General features: G+C 40.0%; 2 protein-coding genes across 3 annotated transcripts; one reads left to right on the top strand and one right to left on the bottom strand.

The window, feature by feature from the left end:
• The first annotated feature begins 435 nt into the window (after positions 1-435).
• Positions 436-21,478, top strand: Inaf-d (inaF-D). 2 transcript variants are annotated; one of them, XM_049848649.2, is made up of 2 exons: positions 436-956; positions 18,382-21,478. In XM_049848649.2, exons 1-2 carry the CDS (start codon positions 647-649, stop codon positions 18,588-18,590), a joined length of 519 nt encoding a protein of 172 aa, XP_049704606.1. In that variant the 5' UTR covers positions 436-646; the 3' UTR covers positions 18,591-21,478. The 2 variants fall into 2 exon arrangements, with proteins under 2 accessions (XP_049704606.1, XP_021186447.2); XM_021330772.3 differs by lacking the exon at positions 436-956 and adding an exon at positions 10,485-11,424.
• LOC135118305 (uncharacterized) lies at positions 13,253-15,938 on the bottom strand. The gene is made up of 2 exons (XM_064039876.1): positions 15,778-15,938; positions 13,253-15,457 (listed from the first exon to the last, which is right to left on the bottom strand). Exon 2 carries the CDS (start codon positions 15,446-15,448, stop codon positions 14,333-14,335), a length of 1,116 nt encoding a protein of 371 aa, XP_063895946.1. The 5' UTR covers positions 15,449-15,457; positions 15,778-15,938; the 3' UTR covers positions 13,253-14,332.
• Positions 21,479-21,576: the final 98 nt, after the last annotated feature.

Here is a 21,576-nt window from a genome sequence, read left to right as displayed (position 1 = left end):
TTGAAATCTATATTTTAAGGTTTTTATGAAATAATGTCGAGGCAAGTCAATCTACCTATTCCATGTGTTTGAAGTTGCAATGTGAGTCGTAACTCTAGTCGTCTTAATTTTAATTGCGTGATTCAGTCTGTCTTTCGGCATCCGCTAAAATCTAGCAGTTATTTTTTAACTATGCCTGAGGCCTCGGTTCAAATCGATCAATTGGATCAAATCGAAGCATTTTGCTAATAAATACAACGTAATAAGTAAAAAAAAAATAAGTCTAATTAAAATTTAAAAAAAAAAAACAATTATCTATCCAAGTTCACAAAATTATCTATCCCAATTTACCAGTTTTTCTCAATGGACGTCCTCGAATTCCGTTCCGTCACTCAGACTCAGTGTTGAAATTGACTATGACACGGTAAACATACCGTGTATAAAATGTATTCAGGCGTTGGGAGTAGAGAGCACTCGTAAATCTGCGACGTGTGTAGTGGGTCGGCGGGAGTCAGCGTGGCGGACCGCGGACGTCGCGGCAGGACAGCGCTCGACCGCACTCACTCCATCCGACCGCGGGTACTACACGTGCCACTCGTCGCTACGGATCATTTATTTTTTGACGAAAACCTTTCTCGATCAGTAACATGTAGTTAGCGACTGCAGGATGTCGGTTTGTGGTCAAAATGGTCAGGCAGAAGAGGACAGCGCGTCGGAGGAAGTGAGCCCGTCGGCCACGCGCGACATTTACAAGCAGAAGCCTGCCAGCAAAGTGGTGCGCGTGCTAACCGTACTGGCGTACCTGCTGTCAGTGTCCCTGGCAGCGATCCTGTTGTCCGTGTACTACGTGTGTGTGTGGCGGTCGCCGGAGCCGCCGCCGGAGACGGGCGGCGAGGCCAGCGCGAGGCGCGCCAGCCCCCTGCACCACCACCACCGGCTGCACGGCCAGCACTCAGCTCACTCACCATACATTTTTGGTAAGTTCAATTCGAAATAATAATTTATTTGCTAAGGTACATCTAGCGTGTATGTACTTATGCGAAAATTACATGAATTGAAAAACGCAAAACAGAGGTATACTACAAAAACAAATTAGTAAAGAACATTACCCTTAAAATGTGAGAAACCTGCTGAACGTTAACGTTAACCTAGTAACGTTCGTACTTGATTTTGCTGATTTCACGACAAAAATCAACAAACTGCAAATACACTTGATGGACTAGGTACGTACTAATATTGCAATATCAAAATTAATATGTGTATTCTGGACACGACTAGCTGAAATAGTTTTATTTTACATTAGGCAATTTGTGTAGGCATGTACATTTCTCTAGGGGTATTGCGCGGTTTCAATTAATTACTTAATTGAGTGAATTCACCAGGTATAATTACTTAATTGTCGTAAGGGATCGCCGTGCGCTGCACCATTCCACACTTTGCTCTATCCTGCATAAACCAATTAACCAATAGCTACTAAATAGTCGTAAGTGAAGTCGATTTATTTGAAAGTAAGCTTTCCTAATTCAAGATGTTTTCACCAACAGCATAAGGTAGGTATATATTATATTTTATTCCTTAGTAGAAGAGTTCGCGTTTGTTTGATTAGGCCATGTGGTCTTCAGCTAAATATAACTGAATCCCAAACCGTTGGTGGCAATGACTTACATAATAAATGCAGGTAAGTTTATATCGTATTCATATCTGTTTTATACATCTATCACTGTACCGTTCTCAAAATACTCAATAATTTCATGAAACTCTGGACATCCATCAATTTGGACTGGTGCGTATTAAATAATCGCAGAAAGATTTGGTCATCATGATATAAACCGATTTTATTGCTAATTATAGATTACAGATAAAATGCAATAAATTAATCAGCTCATTAGGTTCCCATTTGAAAAATAAGAAAGTTTTGATGTTTTTTGGCCGTGTCCGTTTTGCCAGTAACAGATCGAAATATTGGTCACTTGATGTTTTGTCCCATTTCAAGGAAAGCAGCATCAGAAGCAGATCGATTTCCATCAGAGATTACTTGTCATTCACATCACGATAGACTGCCCAGAGAAAGACTGCTGGAACTGTACCTAATACATGACAACTAAAGCGACATGGTAGATACTTATTGTACCTGCCAGCCTAATACATATTTGCATAATTTCATGTAAGAAAAAAGTTAAAACGCTTGTATCCGTTCGGTCTCATTTCTAAAACGGATTTTATGGTAAATCTTGAATAAACATCTTGTGCATACCATCCGTAAATCTCAAGGAAAACTTTAGCAGTAAATCATTTGCCGATTTTACGATTCCGCCCAATTTACTTTTTAGTTCTAATCTTGCCGTGCCTGTTTAAAACAACAGCAGTGGAACCGTCCTACAACATCCGTATATTATTAGGTTTTACACGAAGGGTTTCCTGTAATCCAATTAGCTTAACCCAATTGTGTCCAAAAGTGAACATCAATTACCTCATTTTGTTGACTTTATGTTGGCTTTGAGAATATTTACGTGTTTATTAACAAGGTTTGGCTATATACTTAGTTTGGCAACGATTATTTACACTCGATATGTTTACATTAGGTTAGATAGTAGTGCACCGGTAAACGGAAAGTAGTGGATACCTACTTAATTGTAATCGGATAAATTGTGCCGGACGCCACTCGTCGTAGTAAACTCTATTGAACGTCTTACGTATGAGCAGGTTCGAAACCAGGCGAGTAGATAGGTAATTATGAGACTAGACCCCACGCCACCACGGCTCTTTCAACCTGTAACCGACCCGTAAGCGATTTTTGGATAAATCAAATAAAACAGCGACTTTTCACTAGATATTAGCCATGGCTAGTTCGCATAACACGTAAACGTCTCAATCACAGATATCATTATGCCAATGCCTTAACATATATTTTAAGACTAGCTTTTGCCCGCGACTTCGTTCGCGTGGAATAGTGACTTCCGGCAGATTTTTGGTTTTACCCACATAGTTCCAGATCTCGCGGGATAGATGGCGCTGAATGTCCGGAATAAGTTTTACTTTTATTTTTTGTAATAAAATCTATCCTAAGTCTTTTCTGAAGTTCCAAACTGTGTTTGTACCAAATTTCACACAAATCGTTTCAGTAGTTTAGGCGTGAAGAAAAGACAGACAGACAGCAAGGCAGACAGGCAGACAGACAGACAGAGTTACCTTTGCATTTATAATATTCGTTTGGATTTCTAAGCCTATGATGCATGGTCTTAAAATGGATAATGACTATACTTGGGCACAAATAAAACAGGAAGCCTCGATGCAATTCTTAAATAAAATTCTAGATATGTCTAAGCAATAAGACTATTCAAAAAGTAAATTATTGTTATTTTGTGTTGTGGTCAAATGTTGTAGGCCGTGCTACGCGCTACGCCGCGCGCGCCTTTGACCACAGATTATATAATAGTTACTACGTAACTTTGACTACGGCTACGAAAGTAGGTAGCAAATATAGCAAACAAGTGTCGCATGGTAAAATACGTTCATCGAAGTTTATTGCTAAAATACTTTTGATCTTTGAAAATCAATATCTATTGTACCCGGCAACCAAGAAGGGCTATGTTTTTCAAATGTATTTTTTATGTAGGTATGTTTTTAATCTATACTTAATATTATAAAGAGGAAAACTTTGTTTGTTTGTTTGGTTGCAATAGATAAACTCAAAAACTACTGGACCGATTTTAAATATTCTTTCACCATTAGAAAGATATATTATCTGCGAGTAACATAGGCTATATTTTATCCCGCTGCGGGCAGTAGCTCCCACGGGACGCGGGTGAAACCGCGGGAAAACGGCTAGTAATCTATATTCTTCAACTCGAAACATTCATGACATACATCGAAACTACGGTTGTTGAGGTATCTCCGGGAGTCCGTTGTTGGCTGCTTAGAAGGACTACTGCAGTTTTCGGCGAAGTCAGAAGTCAGTTTTTTTGTGTCGGCGGCAAGGAGCAAGCTTTGGGCTCGTAGCAAGAAAAAAAACAGTCAGTTTGATTTTACAAAACGATTATTAGTCCCCAGCATAGTACGCTTCAGCCTGAATTGATGAAAAACTCAAAAAGTACCTACTAAACATTTGTCAGCAAATCTACCTTCTTCGACCTGTAAAGATTTCTCAATCGAAAAGGACCCTTATCGTTAAGATATAAAGTTGAAAATCTATTAAAGAAATAAGTACCAGATTGTACCTAATAACTATTAGGTAATCTGAGAATATAATAAAAAGTAGAATTTTAATTTATTTCTTCTCTGGCATTGAGTGATACTGGACTGACTTGCCTAATTTGGTACTATATTTGGTAGTTATATTTTTTAAAGACTTGGTGCTTGTTTATACTTATTGATTCCTATATCAAAATGTGCTAATCTTTACAAAGACTGAAATACCTACATACAACAAAGAGGAAATAATTTTTGTTTGTTTTAAAGGCTCCAAAACTACCTACTGTTGAACCGATTTCAAAAATTCCTTCACTGTTGGGTAGCTAATCTATTCCAGGTTACATAGGTTATGTCTTGTCCGGGACTGGGAAGTAGTTTCCCCGGGACGCTTGGGAAATATCTTCTAAAATATTTACCAAGAATTGGTCATAACTAGAAACGAATTATCTCAGATCAAAGAATATTTCTTACGAAGAATTATACTATAAGTTATTTATGAACAGTAGGTAGGTAGTAGGTACTTACTTATATACTACCTACCTGCTTTCTTAACACTGCATCCTACATGCCTAACTTCAAAAGTACTATCACATTCTTGATATTAAATATTTAATAAACCAATAATTGTTATAAAAAAAAAAAAAAAAACTTCGCGAATGACATGACGTGTCATCAATAAAAAGGATGATTTTATGAAACGTACAAAATTACATACATTCTAAAAATAATATCAGCAGAGTTAACTCGGACGCAACAAGGGCCCGACTCTCCTAATTTTACTTCGACTGAGATCCAGTTCCGACTCAATTACGATTGAAGCAATTTGGTGACGTGGTGACGTGACGCGACGCCCTGCAGCGGTCTCTCCGGCAACGGTTGCCATGGCCGGAGGCTGCGCTGACAGGGCGCTGCGGTGACGGCGGCGGCGCGCGGCGCTGCGCTTCTGAGTGCCACCCCAGTGACATCTGTCACTCAGTGTTTAGACTGTGTTGTGTATATATTTATTTTTTGTATTTATATTTGTATTGTTAGTTGTAAGTGAAATGAACAGTAGCGATGCGGCGAGAAGTGCAAGTCAACCTTCTGCATCGCTAGGTATTCCGGAACGATGCCCGCACTGTACCCAGGCACGGTACTTTAAAGGTAAGCGGGGTCTGAATATCCACATTGGAAAAATACACAGACCCCAAAGTTTCTCAGTACCTCCAAATGTCAACACCCCCCAACCTGGCCCACACACAGTACCCAATGATGTTCCCATTTGGCAAAAGCTTTCCAAATTAAAAAACTCTGTTCCCATTTTAAAGCGGGTTCCCCGTGGTGCGAGGCCATTAGTAGCGCAATCCTTAGCGCAGTGCATGCGTCTCGCAGCACGGGAGAACTCGCCACGTGCCTGGGAACTGTTACTCACCTTCCCCTACAGAATTCTCCACATCCAAAAAAATTTAGCTAGCAAAAAATCTTTGACATCAAAAGTAAAAGAAAATTGTAATATTTCGACTCAAAATTTTGACTCTAAATTACCGGCACAGTGTTTTACCTCCCCAAGGTGTATAAGCAATTTAATTGAAACAAAGCTAGGCGAAGGTGATATCAGAGGTGCAGCCAGAATACTCTTCAGCAATGATGTTGTGGCGCCATGCTCTCCGGATACTCTTACAGCCCTGGAGAGCAAACACCCGGCCCCCGCTGATGGTCTTTCCTTTCCCGACCCTCCCCTTCCTGATACAAACACCCTCACAGTTACAGGTCGACAAGTGGCTGAGGCTGTAAATTCTTTTCGAAGCGGAACCGCCGGTGGCCTCGACGGCCTGACTCCGCAACATCTTAAAGATTTAACGAGCTCGGGCGCCGGGGACGCCGGTGCGGAGCTTCTTAAGGAGCTTACAGCCCTAACCAATGTGATGCTCTCCGGCAGTGTGCACGATGCTGTCCTCGACGTCTTGTATGGCGCTAATCTGTGCGCCCTTAAGAAAAAGGACGGCGGTATTCGTCCCATTGCCGTGGGAACAACATATCGTCGTATAGCAGCCAAAATCGGTTGCAAATTTTATTGTGAGGAACTTTCGGACAAATTCCAGCCCCTACAGTTGGGATACGGTTCCAAAGGGGGCTGCGAGGCTGCCGTACACGCTTTGTCGGCCTACCTAAATTGTGGCAAAGGAGAGGTCATCCTGAAGGTTGACATCAAAAATGCTTTTAATTCCGTAAACCGGGACACTCTGTTGGCTGAAGCACAAAAAGAAGTACCGAAAATTTATAGTTTTCTCTACCAGTGTTACAGGCACCCATCAAAATTACTGTATAAGGACAACCTATTGGAATCTGCAGTCGGATGCCAACAAGGTGATCCCCTCGGGCCAGTAATTTTCAGCCTAGCCATTCACCCGATCATTCGAGAGCTAAATTCCAAATTCAACGTTTGGTATCTAGATGATGGGACCCTGGGAGGCGATGTAGAGACCGTATTTCAGGATTTCATTCATTTAAAACATAAATTTCATTCCATTGGTTTAGAACTAAATTGTACAAAATGTGAATTATTTATTACTGACACGACTGACAGACAAATGACAATATCCAAATTTCAATCATTAGCACCACAGATTAAAATTATAGATAAACAGTCTCTCCGCCTCCTTGGGGCTCCCATCCTAGACCAATCTTTTTCTAAATTTATTTCGGAAAAAATTGATAATTTCAACGATATTTCAGAACGCCTACAAAAAATTACAATGCATTCGGCCATCACAATTATTCGACACTGCTGTTTTGGTCCTAAATTTACATATTACCTCCGTTCTTCTCATCTCTTTAAACATAGCCACCTTTTAGACCCAATTGATAAAATTATCCGCCATACCCTCAGCTCCATTCTCAATGTGGCCCTGGACGACCGAGCCTGGCAACAAGCCACATTGCCCATCCGGATGGGAGGCCTCGGCGTCCGCAAAATTACCAGTATTAGTTTACCGGCATTCATATCCTCGGTTCACGGCACTGAGAAATTAACCAGGAATATTCTTACTCCAACACTGGCTGATTTCGAGGTGCCGTATTTAGCCGAGGCTATGGATGCATGGAAAATTACTTGCCCGAATGAAAATTTACCCAGCAACCCGTTTTCCCAAAGACAGTGGGATGAGCCGCTCTGCAGAGTAACCCGGAATAGTTTGATAGAAACGGCAATTACTCCTGCTGAGCGAGCGCGCCTACTGGCTGTGGGTAGATGGGAGTCGGGGCTTTGGCTTCAGGCACTACCGTCGTCAAATATTGGCACCATGTTTGACGATACAACTTTCCGCCTCGCTACTTGCTTACGTATAGGAGCACCGTGCTGCTCCCCTCATCGCTGCCACTGTGGTGAGGCTGTCACCAGCCTCGGACACCACGGCCTGTCGTGCAGCCGCAGTGCGGGCCGTATTGCCCGGCATGCAAACATCAATGACATTATACGTCGGGCTCTTGTTGCCGTCGGGGTACCAGCTGTATTAGAACCAAACGGCTTGGCACGCGACGACGGTAAGAGACCAGACGGCATGTCGTTATTCCCTTGGAAGATGGGTAGGCCTTTAGTATGGGACGCAACCTGTGTCGATACTCTTGCGCCATCACACCTTCCAAGTTCTGCGTGCTGTGCTGCTGCTGCCGCTGCGGCTGCGGAAAACCTCAAGCGGCGGAAATATAGTGGCCTTGTCGGAAACTATATTTTCGAACCGTTTGGGGTTGAAACCCTCGGGTCGTGGGGTCCGAATGCCCACATTCTATTTAAAGATCTCTCAAGGCGGCTGGTTGACGCTTCTCGTGACCAGAAGGCTGGCTATTACCTCGGACAAAGAATCAGCATGGCGATCCAACGAGGTAATGCTGCCAGCCTCTTGGGCACGCTCCCAGTTGACAGCGATGGGGACGAATTTTTTGACGCTTTTTAGTTGTTTGTTTTACTAGGATAGTTTTTGATTTTTATTGTAAATATGTATTGTAAATATCTGTGTAAATAAATACTTCATTCTAAACCATAATTGTTATTGTATCTTAACAATAACAATTATTGTTTATTAAATATTTTGTAAAATTAAGGCAACTGTTTGAATTAATTAGATGTCCCATGACAAAAATCGTAACGTCCGTAGCACTGCTACGGCGCGCTACGAGTGTTACGATTTTTAGCTAATACGTACAGTCAACGTCAGGTCAGTGGTAACAGTTTTATAGGAAAATCGTACTTATTACTATTGAGTTAAGGTGCATGACAGTTACCACTGATGTGCGGTCTACCGTACCTACGAACAACCGGGCCTAAGACAATCATGGTAGAGTAGTGTAAAACTCTATCAGATGTTTTAAATATCTGAATTCGTTTTCACCATTTCATCATCGTAATTTTGTATGAACATCATCATCATCCTCCTGCCCTTATCCCAATTTTATTTGGGGTCGGCGCAGCATGTTTTCTTCTTCCATACGCTTCTATCTGCCGTCATCTCACAAGTAACATTCTTTCTTACCATATCTACTTTCACACAATCCATCCATCGCTTCTTTGGTCTTCCTCTTCCACTATATCCGTCCACGTTCATACTCATTACCATCCTCACAACATGACTCTCATTCCTCCGCATCACATGCCCATACCACGACAGCCGGTTTCCACGCAGTTTTTCTGATACCGGCGCTACTTTCAAACTTCCTCTTATATACTCATTCCTCACTCTATCCATTCGCGTAACTCCACACATACCTCTTAACATTCTCATCTCTGCCGCATGCAATTGTCTTTCATTCGTCGCTTTTGTGGGCCAGCACTCTGATCCATACAAGACAGCAGGCCTGACCATACTCTTGTAAATTTTCCCCTTAAGTTTAAGGGGAATACGAGGGTCACAAGTTGTTCCCGTTACCTGCCGCCATTTCATCCATCCTGCGTTAATTCTGTGCGTAACTGTCCGATCTATTTCGCCATCACCCTGAATAAGCGAACCGAGATACCGGAAATCGGAGCAGACTGGAAGAAGTGCGTTATCCAGCGCTATGGCTTCAGGACTGGAGAGACCGCCGAAATCGCAGAACATGTATTCGGTCTTGGTTCTGCTGATTTTTAAGCCAACATTCTCCAGTCTCTGTTGCCAACTCCCCAATCTGCTCTGGATCTCAGGTCCGTCTTCGCTAACCAGGACGATGTCGTCGGCAAACAGCATGCACCAGGGTGCCTCCTCCTGTATGTCCGCCGTCAAGGCGTCCATAATAAGCAGGAAGAGGTAAGGACTTAAAGCCGACCCTTGGTGCAGGCCCACAGCCACACTGAACTGGTCAGTATTGCCGGCCGACGATCGGACATAAGTACAGGACTGCCTGTACATCGCACGAATTAACTCCACATACTTCCCAGGCACACTTTTCTCTTTCATGGCCCACCACAACACTTCCCGAGGCACCCTATCATACGCTTTCTCAAGGTCAATGAACACCATGTGCAGATTCCTGTGCACACGTCTGTACTTCTCGCACAATTGGCGAAGTGCGAAGATGGCGTCCATTGTTCCTCGACCTGGCATAAACCCAAATTGGTTTTGGGTAATTTCACTCTCTTCTCGCACTCTTTTCTCTATCACTTTCTCCCATACTTTCATAGTATGCGACATGAGCTTTATCCCTCTATAGTTGCCGCAATCTTGCACATCCCCTTTATTCTTGAAGATGGGCACTAGCGAACTACTGCACCATTCTTGCGGGATGATTTCTTCATGCAGCAACTTATTGAAGAATAAAGTCAGCCACATACATCCGTTCTTCTTTAACACCTTCCACACCTCAGCTGGTATATCATCAGGGCCCAAGGCCTTTCCATTCTTCATACTTCCAAGTGCTCTTTCTACCTCATCCATGCTAATTTCTCTTACCAATCCCTTATTTACTTGTGCCTCTTGGAGTATTCCATTCCACACATTCTCTTCATTCATAAGCTTTTCAAAATAAACCTTCCATCTCTCTTTTATTTCCTCATCTTTACACAAAACCTTGCCAGACTCATCTTTTATGCATTTTATGTGGGTTATGTCCCTCGATCGTCTCTCTCTCTCTTTCGTAATTCGGTAGAGCTCTTATGTATCTCTCTCTTTCGTAATTTTGTATGAACAATCCAAAGAAATAACATTTTATCGGTTGTGTACGTTCGGTTTGGGAAACTTACCTAAAATAAAATCTCGGTCAACTGACGCTTAGGTATTTCAACATAACGCAGAGTTGTTATTGCAAAAAATAAGAGGAGTTGCATGTTATTGATCTGAGCGGCGGGCGGCGGCGGCGGCGCGGCGGCGGAGCGGCACACGCGGACTCGCCGCCGCCGGGCCGCCCGCCCCCGCCGCGCGCCCGACCTGTCACGATACACCATGAGTTACATTCTCGTAAATTAACTTTGTTACCTCGTCATTATTCTAGCTCTCATTCGATACAAATAACGAGGTGCGAACCCTCTTCACCGACACGCTCACGTCAACTCGTGTGTGACTTTGTTTTAATGATGTATCTATTTGAACTGAAATAACACAGTGACAACTAGTGTTTGCAATAAACTGTAGTACCGATTATAACATCACATCGCTTCAAAAGAAAACATAATGCTCGTTAACTGAAAACAATGAAAGTTCAGGGACGGTTCTATGACAGACGATTTGCGATCGTATGGCTACGTCAGAGGAACTGGAATAGATTTACGTATACCGAGCGTGAAATTAAAGGATAAACAAATGAATTCTGAAGCGAGCGCCATAATAATGAAACAGCAGTCGGCATCAGGAGGTGTCAAGCGGCAGACACGGTCGACGTGACCTGGCACGGTAACTCGGCCGCGGCGCATCAGGAGAACTGGGCCATATCAATAAGCGTGTCCCAGTTACCTGGATTTGTCGTCGGCGGTGCGGCAGTCGCGAGTGGTGGCGGCGGCGATGTCGGCCAAGTCGTGCACGTCGGGCAGCGTGCGCTCGTGCGGCGGCTCCGTGCGCCTCGGCACGGCCGCCGGCCACGAGGTGGTGCTGGACGCACTCTACGAGCGCAAGCGCGACAAGAAGAGCGTGCGCGTGCTCACCGTCATCGTGTACGTGTTCTGCGTGTCGCTGGCCGCCATCATGCTCTCGCTCTACTACGTGTTCTTCTGGGAGCCCAAGGACGCGCAGTACGCGCAACGCAAGGTGTTTCACACAGTAGAGAAGCAAACCAGCACCACACCAATGCCCACATGCTTTATGCCCCTCACCGGTACGTCACTCCACCGACACGCTTCCCTCTTGACCCCACACTCGTGTTTTGTGTACACACGGACTCGTACAGATACGTATACGAGATATTTTCAGTATCGTTATGTGTATAAATAAGGATGAGCTCTTTATAAATGTTTATCTCCCCAAGCTTAAGAATTACTTACTTATATACAAAACAGGAACACTATAGTTGTTATTCGAATTAGAAGCTTCAGGTAAACAAACACGTACCGTTTGTAACACTTATTACAGTTTTGGACTAACGTTGCTGCACATCTTTAAGATCATTAAAAACATGATCCACCCATCCATCCTTCGAGCCTTTTTCCCAACTATGCTGGGGTCGGCTTCTAGTCTAACCGGATATAGCTGAGTACCAGTGCTTTACAAGGAGCGACTGCCTATCTGACCTAAATATGATCCACCCATGTTGTTTGTTGTTTGTGCAATACACAGTAGGTAATTCAGAATATTTTTTATTTCACATAATATCTGCTCACGGTCCAGAAAAACCTTCTTTATTGTATGTGGCTATGTCAATAGTTTGTTCACTTTCGTCCGTAAGTGATTGCTACTTAACTAACTTTACCGACATAGGAAAGATAGAGTAAGTAGGTAATGTGTCGCGGTACGGCGCGGCGCGGCGCCGCAGGGTACGTCAAGGAAGTAATTCGCTTCGGCTCGCTAAGCATTATCGTTAGCGTTGATTCGCCCACGCAAGATGCACCCGATTCTACAATGTTAGGTCATATTATAATATCTACTTGTTAATGGAATTTATTTATTTACATAGTTATGTACATAGATATTTACAACACAAAAAAAGAAAAACTATCCTAGTAAAACAATTAAAAAAAATATATACATATATACACTATATCTAAAAGGCGTCAAAGGCGTACTTGTTAATTGTTTGTTTTTTTGTAAGTGACCCTGATTGTACAAACAATTTAAAACTTCGTGAACTACGTCTAAAATGTATGACACTTGCACTATGATGCGAATTCAATGCAACAATCGGTCTCAGTGTACTGCATTGCGTATTTGTATCGCACTGAAGTCAGTCAAAGAAACTCTTTAAATAAATCATATCTTCACTGGACATTTGCTAAACAAAAAGTAAAGCCTCAAAGGTTTACATCGCTTTCAGAAATGCTTATTTTTAATTGCCACCAGTTTCTATAGGGCCGCGTCTCAGCTGTTCCAGAAGCGTTTGAATGGGTGATGATCTTGTAGGATTTCCTCTATGTCTCTCCAGATGACAACTGCGGAAGAGCCGAAAGGTACCCGTTTTAAATCTTATAATTATTATGTATACGTACGTAACAGGTATTCCTTACTTTACCGCCACAGGCGCACAAAATAAAACTAAGTACTGAAGCTGAAGTCTTCATTTCAGCACATAAACATAAATTCTTTGCTGTATCTCGCGCGACAGATTTTATAGTCTTTGTTAATCTGAAAGTTTGATTTTACTACGGCAACATACTCATAAAATTAATTTGATTACCTCGTAAATTAACAAATCATTAGCTTTAAGCCGTCATTGACGCCAACTCATTTGTTACAAAGTTGAATAGGTAGGTAAATAGTAGTGTTGAAAATCTAATGTTTTTAATTCGTCATTATCCACTGCTTAGCCATTTCTCAACTAGGTATGTTGTCAGCTTCTGTGTCTAACTGGATACAGCAGTACCTATCAATGAGGTTTTACAACGAGCAACTGATCTAGTAGTTAAATTACCCTAGCAACTCGATACCGCTTGATAAGATTACCAGCTGGTAGTCAGAATTTCAGCACCATAGGGTAAAGAAACCAAAGAGTGCGCAAGTTACAAACTTTTATTTTTTTTAAATAAACTTTCACATTAATAGTTTCGAATTTTAATTATATTTAGGCATTGGTTATTTAGGAACATTTCTTTTATTATTAAATACAATCACATAATACAGACTAATTAATAAATCACATTTTTGGGGACGTGTATCATGCGCACTCTTAAGGTACCTTGTAGCTAAGAGGACGCACAAGGGATGCTCTATATAAGCTAAGAGTGCGCATGAACACGATTATGAGATCTTCAGCCTTGGCAAATATCGCACTTAAAGACTCCAAATCCTAAGTAATCTGTACATTCTTCATGCCACCAAGCTTCGCATCTGCTGCACTGGATCCAATCTTCCTCTGGAGGATCTACGTAAATTTCTGAGCAAAGAGGACACCTTATTACCTCAGAACCCGTGCTTGTGGTCAACAATGTAGGTCTCTTTGATGTTTCAGGATTTTTTATTCCTTTCTTTTTTACTGTTTTCTTGATCTTCTTTGCCTTCACTTCTTTTTGTTTCATATCTTCTTCTACCTGAGTTTTGTAGGGAGAACTTGTAAGAATTTCTGATTTTTTAAGTTTGATATTTCTTTTTTTATTAAAATTACATTTTGGTAATGGGTGGATATCGGACGGCTTAATAAAAGTAGAGGTGGATGGTGTTTGGATATCTTTTTCTACGTGTGATGTATCTAATTCATAATATTGCAAAGTACTGGGACTAGGGGGAGCTTCGTTCAACGGAACGTCATTATCGGGTTGAGGAAGAGTTTCATCTGCTTGCGGTATCATATTGCCATCATCTGTATAGACTAATAGTAGATCATCAGAACTTACGACATAGTTTTGAAAATTAACGGCTGAAGATGGTCCAGCACAAACACTAGAACCGTCTTCTAGTGTTTGTGACATGTCTTCAGTTTCTTGTATTAATGCAATGGCAGAAGTTATAATAGGGTCATTGATTTGTGAAGAATCCACCATTGGTTCGGGACGATCAGTAACTTCAGATGGAGCAAAATCTTCATCTGAAAAATGTTGATCATTAAATGGCCAGATGCCGCAGGATTCAAAAGATTTTTAGCTCTCTATTGAAGCCACTTTCATATATGCTGTGCAAAATATTCGGGCCACTTGAAATTGAGTGATAGCGCGCCCAATGTTTGAGACTTGCCAATTGTCACAAGCTGTAGCATATGCCTTCTTCAAGGGTCCGAAAAATCCTGTATCTAAAGATTGCATGCGATGGCTCGTGTGTGGTGGTAAACTTAATAGAACGATACCATTTTCTCGAGCTAATTCTATAGCACTCAGACTCAAATGAGAAGAGTGATTGTCGAGAATTATAAGAGCTGGATCATTCTTGGATGGTTTAGCCATCTTGACGAAATGTTGTAACCAGGTTACAAATAAATCGGAATTCATATAACCTGAATCCGACACAAGCTGTAAGCTGTCATCTGGAGCTCCGTCCATCAATTCTGGCTTTTGTCGCTTTCTAGGAAAAATGAATGCAGGTGCCACGTAAGATCCAGAGGCGCTCATGCAACAAACAGCAGTCACGGTTTGGCCTCTTTCGGCAGACACTATTTTTCCTACGGTCTTCTTCCCTTTCTGTGCATACACTCTCGGCAACTTGTTTGGAACTGTTTGTAGCCCAGTCTCGTCCATATTATATATTTGTCTACCGACAAATCCGTATTTAGTTATAACTTCTCTCAAATTGTCATAAAATCTTTGTACTTGAACTCGATTGAATCCAGCAGCACGAGCTAAGCTTGTTTTCTCAGGTTGACGCAGACTTAGCTGATGTCGCCTTGCAAAGTTTTCTACCCACTTCTTGCTAGCAGTTTTCTTTTCTTTATTAAATCTATGATCGAGGTTATTTTTTTCCGCTAAATCATAAGCCATTCGACCCAGCTCTCTTTTTGTAAGTCCATAGAAGCGAACATCTAAGTGTCGACAATGTTCTGCCAAACTTTCATCCAACTCACGAGTAAATATATTGTAAAATCTACCTAAAGAGCGAGGAATAGTGCCTGCTTTTAGTCTTTTTCTCAAAGTGGATTCCGGAATGTTCAATGACTCAGCAACAGACCTCTTGCTCTGTCCCCGTTCTATCTTTTCTCTTACTTCTCTCAAAATATCTTCAGTGAAAACTAGTTTTCTTTCAGATTTTCTTTTATAACCTGACATTGTGGCTTTCTGCAAAACAAAAAAACAAACCAAAACGCAAGTTACTTTAAAGCATTCATACAAGGTAAGAGTGCGCGCGCGTACTCTTTGGGTGCGCACTCTTACGAAAAGTGTATTTTTAAATTTGCCGCCGCGATTTAATAACTAAATACAACGACATGGCACATAACCTCAAATCAAACGAAAATATAAATAATAAATTTCACGAAAAACCAACATCCTCCAGTATTATGTTCATGCAAATCTTATATTTTTAGTCTAAAATTGTGTTAAAAAGTTATCAAACATGCCCAAAATCTATAAAGTATTATAAAATTTAAAAAACGAACCTCAGCAAGTAGAATTCGTGTCTGTTAGCTCCTCGTGCCACAGGCAACTGACAGTGATGTCAGGGTGGCCAACACAGATAAAATATTATGAGTAATGAGCAATGCGTACTCTTTGGTAGTGCGTACTCTTTGGTTTCTTTACCCTACAGTACCTATTCATTTTGCGTTTTCAGGCTTCTGCCTGCCCGTAACTCGACAGCTCTTTATTTAAGTAATTCTAATATAGTATATCCCTTAACGACTATCTAAAATATATTACAGAGCGATGACTTGCTGCTCTGAAGCCTGTTTAGCCTGTAGGCAGACTCCATCAAGACCACAACACATGCCCTCCTGAACAGTGAGGATGCGGCCTCCATCTTGAAAGTTCTCAACCATTTTCAGGGCCTCAAGGGCTTGAAGTGCTATGCGCGCGTTGCTGTCTGATGATCTGCAGAAATGTGAGGGTGTGACTCCGTTGCATTTGCGACCACTTAATAACATTTTTAAAAATATTTTGAAAGGGAATTTTGTATTTTGTATTTGACTAACTGAAGAAGCACACAAGCTCACAATATTGTTTTCTGGGTACAAATACAATTCTCATGATGTTCGACACGGAGCGTCGCTCGGTGCTGGAGTGTTCGTGCAGTTGTTCTAAATATAGCTGTTGGTAGTCACAATAACTCGCACTCGGTTATTCACTGATCATGTTTATAACATATAAATCACATACTGTTTCTGCTGAATTGCCCAAAATAGCTCACGGCGTGGTGTTTAGGTACATACTAACGGTTATGGCTTAGGAGAAGTGCAGTATGGGAGCCATACCTACCTACCTATCTACTGCACAGTCTTCTAAGGCTCACTACTTCACCTAATATTGTCTCGAATTTTAATTAGCAGATAAAGCTTACTCTCTTTGGTCTTAGCTCAGGATAAGGGGGTCTAAGGATAAAAAAGGAAAAACAATACCAATAATTTCTGTCAAGATTTTTGATAATTGTTAAGTAGGTATGTATACCTACCTATGTGGGGGTAGCTGCCTTTGGGGTATATTATGCGGGGGTAGGTACCTACCTACAGGTACACCTTACTAAAGGAAACAGGGCTATTTTGACACAGTCTTTGTTCAAAATAACCCTAATACCAAAGAACTAGGAACACACAATTTTATGCAAATGCTTTATTAGAATGGTCCTTCTTACTTATCTCAAGAAGTCAAGAAGAATAAACATTTAAATTCCTGAAATGAAAAACGCCACAAAATGTAGGCGGCAACCGAAACGGTAAATGAAAAAGTTGGTAGGCAGATGCTTTATGCTACCTCCTATCGTTTCATCATCATCATCATCATCATCTCAGCCATAGGACGTCCACTGCTGAACATAGGCCTCCCCCTTTCATCTCCCTTATCGTTTAGCGCTAACTAATACATGTTCGGCGTGTTCCATCAAATGGTTGTCTCTGTTTATAGTAATCTTCTTTAGTTCATCGGTTCTTGGAACAAAAAAAAAACTGTTAAGATATCTCACAAATGACTTAGGTCGCAGCAATCTAATTAAAAAAAATCTATGTTTTTTTAGAATACCTATAGTAAACTTCGGTTTATTTATAAAATGAAATAAATAACGCATTGCACACATCACAAAACGATACTGCTCGCTTCAAACATCAATCTCGCATGTTATATTTGTACCTAGAGCGAGTTCTAATAAAATAAACATTATGTTCTAATAAAAGATATGATGTCTACCTATATATCTGCCTACCAAAGGCGTACATAGGTACACTATAATTCCAACAATTTATTTGGGAATCCTAGGTAATCTTGGAATCGTACCTAATGACCAAACCTTACTTGAAATCTTGATATCTTGAATAAGGTGTTTAGCCAACTGTGCATCACATAGGAAGTTAGTGTTTATTAGCATATATACCTAGCATGGTTGTAGGTATCTAATCGTAGGTTTGTTTGTAGTAATGAATGCAGGTACTTAAATCAAAGTTGTTTTCAGAATAAATTCAACTATGAATTTTTACGTTCAATTTTAAACATAAACTTTAATGTACTAGTTTCATTTGCTTTTGTTGCATTAAACTAAACTGCGCAGGTACCGATTCTGATATAGGACTTAAAATTAATTATACATCGTTTAATTGTTTTTTTTTTTAGTATCATTAATCACTCTTTATTGTTGGTCTACCTTGTGGCATCTTTTTACGGCAGCGGCACGGCAGTTATAGATTGTTCACTAATAGGTGGTGCCGGGTTCGCTTCCCGGGTTGGGCCGAAATCGTTTTGTGGGTTTTAAGTTTCACAAAGCAGCCCGGGAAGTTGTCGGTAAACACGATTATCATAGTAATGTGAAAAAGTTACTTAGTTCAGTAACAAACTAAACTAAGTCCAGTTTAGTCCGACTTTAACAAAAACTGAAATGGAAAAAAAGAACTTTGCACTTTGAACCTGCAAACTTTTATTCTAATTCAGTGTTTTTTTTGAAGTCACAAAAAACTTCACACGCATTACCTAGGTACCTACCTGATGCTATGGCAATACATCTGTTGGAGACAACAGTGATAATTAAAAAGTAAAATAAAGTTACGTCTACGTTATATTTTCAGGAGGAGGCGATACCGAAGTGAATGCCACCGACATCGTTCACTCGTCGCCGGAGAACATCATCGGTGGCTTTACTGACGACGGGGTCACTGAACCCATCACGTATGCTGCTCCCAACGTCTCAGCTCTGTCTGACACCACGCCCTCGGGAGTTCTTTTGAACGGGACGATAGATTTCAAGATCTCAAATGACACGGACAGTGTCACATGACGGTCACTAACTCGTAAGTTATAGAACATGGATACACAAAATGTGAAGGTTCTACTGCTTAACGACCCCTACAGTTGTAATATAGAGGCAGCCTAATTTTAGTAGTCAGTTATGCAATGGGTTTTTTTAATCCATGTTAGCTTAATAACTTAGCATTTGTTCCCTTCACAATTGGGTGTAATAAGTGTTGTACAGGTAGCCATGTTGTTAGATAATGACAAGGCACTGAAGGCACTAGCTAAGACATAGTAACAGTAACACCAATATTATAGTCTGTAACGTTATAACCGGCCGATAGCGATGTAAGTAAATGCCTGATTCCTATTGTCAGATGGTGCTTACGGGTCATTATATATCAACCTAAACAATACATGTGCAACATGTTCGATAAAAAAAGCCCTAGGTATATAACACGTAAGTACTCATTTAGAGACTAATTAAATTCCAAATTAACTATAGGAGTCAGGTGCAATCTAGTGGTAGATTTATAGATAATAGAGATAATACCCATTTAACAAATAATGAAGAAATCTTAGACCTTAAAATAATAAATAAATATTTTCTAGATCAATAGCTAGCTAGGTCGTCTGAATAAACATCAATATGTTAGAAGGTAGAATCTGAAATGAATTGACTTCTTTCTGAATTTACTGAGCCTCACAGCTCTAACCACAAATAAGGGGATGACGTTCTCTGGTAGACGTGCGGAAACAATCAAGCTATAATCAAAACTAAATGTAAAATGCAGGTCTCTATAGCTACTTATAGTACCTATCAGGCATTCTCCTTGCATATTCATAGGTATACGTAATATAATATCAAATGATCGAAGGCAGAAATAAATTATTTTCAGCACACAAATTACCCTGTAGTGCAACGAATACTTCTTATTATAGGCACCATCAAGCTATTCTGCTATCAACATTTTTCATTCTATTTGATTTGTCACAGAAAGTACCTAAGTCATTGCAGATAGATAGAGTAAATTATATAGTTAGGTATTTATATGCTTATTATACGTACATACATAATATTATATGACTGCCTATAAAAAAATATATTGGTGTGTAATCAGTGTAATCGCATTGCGGTTATTTTTATAGCCTTAGGTGTGTCTATTTGTTTTAATTAATTTTGTTCAGGTATGAAAGTATTTATATTTATCTAAACTCTTTTGCAAAAAAAACGGGCACCTATGCGAAATCTTAGTTGTAAGGACTTTACGTATATTTCAAAGGGGTTTAATTATTGTAGTATGTTTCTAGCATCAAAAGAGTTAGCCGAGCATGCGTGAGAGTGTATTCTAAATTTCAATTTTGTACAATTGCTAAGAAATTGGTTAAACCTTTTTTTGGACTAATTGCTGGCAGAAAGTTCGTCGGTGTTTTGAAAAGTTTTTGAAGTGATTTTCAGGAAAATGATAATGCAGTTTTAATTAATGATTAATGTACTTTTTTGTTAGATTAAAACATTTTTGAAAAACTATGCGTATTTGATAAAATTTTCTCCTGCTCTAAATGGGCTATACTGATGATTGATGGCAATGTTAAGAGTTTCGGTATTTTAGTGTAAAGCGTTCTATTGTTTAGATATTGTACCCACGTGTTTTAAAATATCGCTTTTTCATAAGTAAACACTATTTAGAAGAGTATCAGTACCTTTGGCTGCGACAAAACAAAGTTAAAGTAAGCAGTGCCGATCACAACCCGTCTCCTATCGGACTTTGACATTTAAAAAATATCAAATTTTGTGGTAAATGTTAAAATTAACCACATGAAAAATGATGAGGAGAGTTAAAGCTATCTAAAAAGTCAAATTATTGCCTCGTTGAAGCTCTCGATAACTCCATGGGTATCGGGTTACTAAACAACGATTTAGCTGAAAGGGAGTCAAGAATTCAAAATTATTGGCTAAACATATGTTTCTTAAGAAATGAGCAGCTAGCCAATTATTGTTATGATTTAAGCAGGAAAGTGCTGTAGATGCCAGAAAATCTCGGTGTAGGCAAGTTTATTTAATAAAATATCCGTGGGATGAAAACACGCTATTTGAACGCTCAGACTCATAGATCTTCAGAGGTCTACGGAGTTTCGCAAGAGACGAGGTTGTTTAAAAATCATTAATTACGAGACCTTAAGACCTCTTGCTCACAGTCTATGCGCTATTTTCTGTATTTTGTAGAATTTCAAGACTTTTAAAAATGTCAAAGTCCTATAGGAGACGAGTTGTGATGGGCACTGCTTACTTTAAATCGGTTTTATCGCAGCCAAAGGTACTGATACTCTTCTAAATAGTGTTTATTTATGAAAAAGCGATATTTTAAAACACGTGGGTACAATATCTAAACAATAGAACGCTTTACACTAAAATACCGAAACTCTTAACATTGCCATCAATCATCAGTATAGCCCATTTAGAGGAGGTGAAAATTTTATCAAATACGCAGTTTTTCAAAAATGTTTTAATCTAACAAAAAAGTACATTAATCATTAATTAAAACTGCATTATCATTTTCCTGAAAATCACTTCAAAAACTTTTCAAAACACTGACGAACTTTCTGCCAGCAATTAGTCCAAAAAAAGGTTTAACCAATTTCTTAGCAATTGTACAAAATTGAAATTTAGAATACACTCTCACGCATGCTCGGCTAACTCTTTTGATGCTAGAAACATACTACAATCATTAAAACCCTTTGAAATACACGTAAAGTCCTTAAAACTAAGATTTCGCATAGATGCCCGTTTTTTTTGCAAAAGAGTGTATATTTATAATAGTTTTTGATGTTGTCTAAATGGATCTACATATAATTATTATTTATTTTCCGAAATTAACTATAAGTTACATAAGTTGTTGTCATTTATTAAATGCCTTTGATAACAATTGATAATGCTGGTTTTATTTTCCTTAAATCTTTGAATCTTATTGTTTTTTTATTTTAGCAAGCCTCAATCAAAAATTATATCCATGCCATGGTAACCAGAAATG

The sequence above is a fragment of the Helicoverpa armigera genome, chromosome 20 (genome assembly GCF_030705265.1).
Source record: "Helicoverpa armigera isolate CAAS_96S chromosome 20, ASM3070526v1, whole genome shotgun sequence".
NCBI classification, from domain to species: Eukaryota; Metazoa; Arthropoda; class Insecta; order Lepidoptera; family Noctuidae; genus Helicoverpa; species Helicoverpa armigera.
The sequence above is the reverse complement of the archived record's forward strand: the minus strand, read 5'-3'. Positions and strand labels throughout refer to the sequence as shown.